At 39.4% G+C, this 6,927-nt stretch overlaps 1 protein-coding gene across 1 annotated transcript; it reads left to right on the forward strand.

Moving 5' to 3' along the window:
- The first annotated feature begins 262 nt into the window (after positions 1-262).
- LOC129459430 (small ribosomal subunit protein uS9-like) lies at positions 263-750 on the forward strand. Its single transcript, XM_055236155.2, has one exon. It carries the CDS (start codon positions 266-268, stop codon positions 716-718), a length of 453 nt encoding a protein of 150 aa, XP_055092130.1. The 5' UTR covers positions 263-265; the 3' UTR covers positions 719-750.
- The last annotated feature ends 6,177 nt before the right edge of the window (positions 751-6,927 follow it).

Consider the following 6,927-nt stretch of genomic DNA (forward strand, 5'->3'; position numbering starts at 1 on the left):
CTATAAGTGAGACTATTAGTGTGATGTCATATTCTTAATTATATTGGCAAAACAACCATTCACAGTATTCTTATTTAAAATAATATGTTTTGTCTGCTGTATATTGCTAGCTTTTGGTTAAATATTACCGGAGCTCAATAGCAATCAACAAAATGAATCCTTATTTTACCGCAAGCATTAGTGATGCATATGCCTGTTTTTCTTAAAGTTCATTATCTTTTTGCCTTTTTTGGTTGCAGCGCTGCGCGGTGAGCTTCTCTAGTCCATGCTCGCAGCCATGCAGTCCAAGGGCCCGCTGCCGTCGGTGCAAGTCTTGGGACGCAAGAAGACAGCCACAGCTGTGGCGCACTGCAAACGCCGCAATGGTCTCATCAAGCTGAGCCGGCGGACCCTGGAAATGATTGAGCCGCGCACGCTACAATACAAGCTGCTGGAGCCAGTTCTGCTTCTTGGCAAGGAGCGATTTGCTGGTGTGGATATCCGTGTCCGTGTGAAGGGTGGTGGTCACGTGGCCCAGATTTATGCTATCCGTCAGTCCATCTCCAAAGCCCTGGTGGCCTATTACCAGAAATATGTTGATGAGGCTTCCAAGAAGGTGATGAAAGACATCCTCATCCAGTATGACCGGACCCTGCTGGTAGCTGATCCCCGTGGCTGCGAGTCCAAAAAGTTTGGAGGCCCTGGTGCCCGTGCTCGCTACCAGAAATCCTACCGATAAGCCCATCATGACTATCAAAATTCACCTGTATAATAAACAGTTTTTGAGAGATTTTAAAGTTTCAAGGAAAAAAAAATTCATTAGCTTTTTATGAAGGATTTATACTTTTTTTTTCAGTGAGCTGTTTATTGCTGAGAAGTGGCTGTCCTGCCAGAAAACTGCTATTCTCAGCTGTAACCACATTGACTAATAGTGAGTGGAAATGAAGTGGATAAAAAGCAAATGTGTCTTCTCTGTATCTTTTTTCATTTATTGGCTGAAGAACGGGAGGATGCGGAAGATGGAAGGAAATATAATCCCTGAAAGATCATGAAGAAGCTTTCCTAACTAGACAAAAACCTCATAGGGGATTTTTTTTTTCATCATTTTACTCTCTGCTTCTATGCGTTTAAATGTTTTTCTTTTTGAGACACAGTCTCGCTCTGTTGACCAGGCCAGAGTGCAGTGGCGTGGTCTCGACTAACTGTTACCTCCACCTCTTGGGTTCAAGCGATTCTGCCTCAGCCTTCCGAGTAGCTGGGATTACAGGTGTGTGACACCATGCCTGACTAATTTTTGCATTTTTAGTTGTAGTGGGGTTTCCTCATGTTGGTGAGGCTGGTCTCGAGCTCCTGACCTCGCGATTTGTTCACCTTGGCCTTCCAAAGTGCTGGGATTACATGCGTGAGCCCCTGCGCCTGGTGAGTTTAATTTTTTTTTTTTTTTACACTTTACATAGAAATAGGATTATGTGGACTGGGCACGGTGGTCTGTAATCTCAGCACTTTCAGAGGCTGAGGTGGGTGGACCACTTGAGGTTAGGAGTTCGAGGCCAGCCTGGCCAACATAGCAAAACACCGTCTCTACTAAAAATATAGAAATTAGCCAGGAGTGGTGGTGTGTGCCTGTAATGCCAGGTATGGGGGAGGCTGAGGCAGGAAAATCACTTGAAACTAGGAGGCAGAGGTTGCAGTGAGCCGAGATGGTACCACTGAACCATCACGTGCCTAGGCAAAACTCCATTTCAAAAACAAAACAAAAGCAGTTTTTGTGTTTTTCTGTGCTGGCTTATTTTACTTAGCATAATATCGTTCAGGTTCATTAATGTTGTTGCAAATAACAAGACTTTCTTATTTTTAAGGACTGAATAGCATTGCATTGTGTACATACACCACATTTTCTTTTTCCATTCACCTATTGATGGACACCTAGGTTGATTCAATACCTTAGGTATTGTGAGTAATCTGCTTCTTTCCTTCTCTTTTGTTTTGTTTCAGATGAAGTCTCATTCTGTTGCTCAAGCTGAAGGGCAGTGCCGTGATCTTGACCCACTGCAACCTCCGCCTCCAAGGTTCAAGCAATTCTAGTGCCTCAGCATTCCAAGTAGCTGAGGTTACAGATGTACACCACCAAACCCGGCTAAATTTTGTATTTTTAGTAGAGGCAGGCTTTCACCATGTTGACCAGGCTGATTTGTTTGTATATTTCTTTCTTCCTTTCCTTTTTTATTTCTAGAAGCATTTTAATTTTAAAATATAAATTATGACATGTAAAAGCCTTCATTTCTCTGTTTTTGATTACTATTATGGCTGATGAAAAAAATAAGTTTTTTTGAAATTTCCTGGATAAACGTTATTACTTCATATTAACATAACTTGAGACAGTGTAAAAATGAAAATGAACATTTGATAGTAAAACTGCAATTATCTAGCTCCTGGTAGTCATTTAGTCTCTCACCCGCTCTTTAGAACTTCCACCAAGACAAGACCTCTATTTTTTTTTCCAAGAGCGTATGATGTAAAATCACACTCTTATCTTTTTGTCTTTGTGGCAGAAGTTGGATATTTATGGTAATGAAAAAAAAGTCTAGGTCTCCTTTTAGTAGACAGATGGTGATGATGGAAACAAATATAATGGTACATCGTACTTGGCCACATTTCAAATGGGTGATAGTGAACATTCACTGAAGTGTCATACGTGGCTCTTATTTGCCAGGTCAAATCTTGTTTGCAAGGAAGGCTCAGCCAACTGTTGTCAAGCATTTCTGGCAGTTCCTAGATACATGAACAAAACCTCACTAGGCTGGTTTACTGAGACCAGAATTAAAAACACCCAGGTGCCAGGTTATTAAAAACATTTTTACATTTATGGAAAAAAAATGTGATGTGGTGTGTGGCTTGGTTTGAATAAATCTTCACTGAGCTAAGTAGCTGATTGAATTTACCTAACCTGAAGGAAAAAAAAAAAAAAGAAAAACTACACTGAAAAAACACACTAACATGGAACTGCAAGACAGTGATAAGAAAAATGTTTACTCATAAACTCTGGTATGCAACATCGAGGTATCATTAAGAAAATTTGTCAGTTTGGACATGGTGTCTCATGTCTGTAATCTCATCACTTTGGGAGGCCAATGCAGGTGGATCACCTCAGGTCATGAGTTCAAGACCAGCCTGGCCAATGTGGTGAAACCCTTCTCTACTAAAAATACAAAAATTAGCTGGGCATGGTGGCACATAACTCTAATCCTAGCTACTTGGGAGGCTGAGGCATGACAATTGCTTGAACCTGGAAAATGGAGGTAGCAGTAAGCCAAGATCATACCGCTGCACTCCAGCCTGGGTGACAGAGCGTGTCTCTGTCTTAAAAAAAAAATATATATATATATATACGTATATATATATACAGTCTAGGTAACTGCAATATGTAACTGTTACCGTATACTCATCAAATGCAGATCTTTTGAATCATTGGCATGCACTGTGTGGCAGTAAAATTTCAGAGAACATGCAGTATATTTATAAATAGAAGATTCTAATGAGAAACTTTCAACAAGTAAGCCTTTAAAAGAAACTTGAGTTACTTTTTATGTTTTAAATATATGCTATTCTTACACAAAATGAAACTGCTGCAATCCAACTTTAGAAGCAAAGAATAGTCTTACATTGTTAAATATGGAAAATATATATATAACTATTTTACAGAATAGGGTTAGAACCTCTGATATGTAAAACAAATATTAGGAAAAAAACTATGGTATTATTTGGTATAGGCTGAAGTAAGTAGATGAAAATTCTATAATTCCTTTTTGTCTGCAGCAAACTTAAATTTATAAGTAATTATTTTAGTAAATATGGAGTGCGTACTAATTATCTAATTTACTTCAGGCATAAATTCTAGCATATTGTCCTAAATGTCTGAATCTAAAATTACAGACAAATTTGATGGAGAAAATAGAAAGTAAAAATGTATAGGGAGAGTGACATCAGTAAGATGAAAAGACTAAAAGTGCTCATTTTCTTTTTTTTTCTTCTTATTATTATTATACTTTAAGTTTTAGGGTACATGTGCACAATGTGCAGGTTTGTTACATATGTATCCATGTGCCATGTTGGTGTGCTACACCCATTAACTCGTCATTTAGCATTAGGTATATCTCCTAATGCTGTCCCTCCCCCCAAAAGTGCTCATTTTCGTATCCCCTTACAACAAAACAATGTCAGCCTTCCCTGACAAAAATGCCTTTATTAGAGAACAACACATTATGGCTCACACCTGTAATGACAGCTACATGGTACATTAAGGTTATGGAACTGCTTCAGGCCAGGATTTCGAGACCAGCCTGGGTTATGTAGCAAGACGCCATTTCCAAAATAAGTGTCTCTAAGAGAGATCTGAGATCCAGGGAGGGAGTTGTGAAACGCTGTTAAAGCTTAAGATTGAGAAGTGTTCTATTCAGAAGGCAGGCCCTTATTTAGGTGGGAAACTATAGGACCCCTCTTACTGGCTACAGACCAAGACAGGGTTCACCCAACTTGGTCCCAGTAAGAATTCAGAACTTACTCTGTAACCATCCCAAATTCCTCCCAAGCACAGTCTGGCAGAGGTCCTGCCATTCCAGAGACTTGGAGAAAGGTACTCATTTACAGCCATGTAGGCAGGCCTGCAGACCTTGGCCTTTACTGTGGTCCTTGAAGCAGTTTAATTACTCAGTTTCAGTTACCTGAGCCACAGTTCATGGCCAGTTCTGCCTACATAGAAACCCACCCAATTACCTCAGGAAATGCTCTCTCATATGCAGTGAAAGCCACACTCATCCACATCCTGATACAAGGCCCACCATATGCAGACCCGACTGCAAAAACATGCCCTAGCGTCTGCCCTACAGAGCAAAGTCCTGAAGGATATGCAGTCTGTCCAAAAATAAAATGGGAATTACAACAACCCAAGCCCCTGTAACAAGCCAACTAAAGGTGGACCCTAGTACAGACCCAGCAGCCTTGTGACCAAGCTACAACCCCTCTTCACTACAAATTCAGAGAGAATCTCATCACCCTAAGGGCCCAACAAAAGAAGATCTTTACCTTCTAAAATCAGTTTATGAAAGCTTGAAGAGGTGTTTGTTCCACCAAATTCAGACACCAATACAAAACTATATTGTGCCCATTGTCAATGCTTCTATTTTAATGCAGCACTGGAAGTATGTGGCAGAATAATTAGTCAAAGAAATAAAAAAATCCAGGCCGGGCACGGTGGCTCACGCCTATAATCCCAGCACTTTGGGAGGCCGAGGCAGGTGGATCACAAGGTCAGGAGTTCAAGATCAGCCTGGCCAACACAGTGAAACCCTGTCTCTACTAAAAATACAAAAAATTAGCTGGGTGTGGTGGCAGACACCTTTAATCCCAGCTACTCAGGAGGCTGAGGCAGGAGAGTTCCTTGAACTTGGGAGACAGAGGTTGCAGTGAGCCGAGATCATGTCACTGAGCTCCAGCACGGGCAACAGTGTGAGACTCCGTCTCAAAAAAAAAATAGAAATAAAAATAAAAAAGAAATAAAAAAATCAATTGAAATTGTAAAACTTTGCTGTTTGTAGATCATACAATCTTATATTTAAAAAATACAAACTACAACCTGTCTAAACTAATCAATACACTCAGTAAATTAGCAAAATATAAAATTAATGTACAATTATATATATGGTTTCATACACTTAAAACAAACTATCTGATAAAACAGAGAAAGAGGCTGGGTGCAGTTGCTCACACCTGTAATCTCAGCACTTTGGGAGGCCAAGGAGGTTGGATCATCTGAGATCAGGAGTTTGAGACCAGCCTGGCCAACATGTTGAAACCCCATTTCTACTAAAAATACAAAAATGAGCTGGGTGTGATGGTGGCAAGCTGCAATCCCAGCTAGTCGGGATGCTGAGGCAGGAGAATCACTTGAACCCGGGAGGCAGACATTGCAGTGAGCTGAGATAGAACCATTGCACTGCAGCCTGGGCAACAGTGCAAGACTTTGTCTCAATAAATAAATAAATAAATAAAAGTAGAGGAAGGTAAGCATCTTAAATAATAAAAATAATAATAAAATAATTGTCACAGGACGAGCTGCAGACAAAACTCTTTAGACACTGGGTTAAAGAAGGAAGAGGTTTTAATTCGGCCTGGAGCATCGGCAGACTTGTGTTTCAAGAACCAAGCTCCCCAGAGACTTTATTCAGCTGGAGTGTCAGCAGACTTGCCTCTCAAGAACCGAGCTCCCCGAAGAAAGAGTTCCTGGCCTTTTTAAGGGCTTACACCTCTAAGGGGTCTACATGACAGGATCGTGATAGATTGAGCAAGCATGGGGTACGTGACTAGGTGGGGGTAAGTAAGGCAAGTATTTCTCCATGCCATTGTCTGTGATCTATAGAGAGCACAAGCGATTAGGGTGGGGGCTAATCTTTACCCTACAGGCCTGGCCAGAGGCACGGATCTGTCTGTTATTTTTCATTTTTTACTTCCTCCTTTTCTTTGGAGAGAGGAGACAGTAAGAGAAATGGCCTCTCTCCTCACAATAAAAAATAATAAAATAAAATAAAGTAATTATAAATAAAAATAAAATAAAAATAAAATATAATACAATAATAATAAAATAATGAATTTTTGAGAAAAAATTAAAGAGGTAAAAATTTTTATAATAGAAAAATCAATGAAAAAAGTAGAGAAGATTCAAATAAATTTTAAAATATTTTATGTCCATGGATTGAAAGAATAAATGTTATTAAAGTGAGATATTATCCAAAGTGATTCAATAAACTTCCTATCAAAATTGCAGTGTTTTTTTTTTTACAGTAATGGAAAATACAATTCCAAAATTTACGTGAAACTAAAATAAACTTTGAATAGCCAAAGCAATCTTGAGGAAAAAGAACAAAGCAGAAGGATATCATAACTTATAATTTC

This window comes from Symphalangus syndactylus, chromosome 13 (genome assembly GCF_028878055.3).
Source record: "Symphalangus syndactylus isolate Jambi chromosome 13, NHGRI_mSymSyn1-v2.1_pri, whole genome shotgun sequence".
Taxonomy (NCBI): domain Eukaryota; kingdom Metazoa; phylum Chordata; class Mammalia; order Primates; family Hylobatidae; genus Symphalangus; species Symphalangus syndactylus.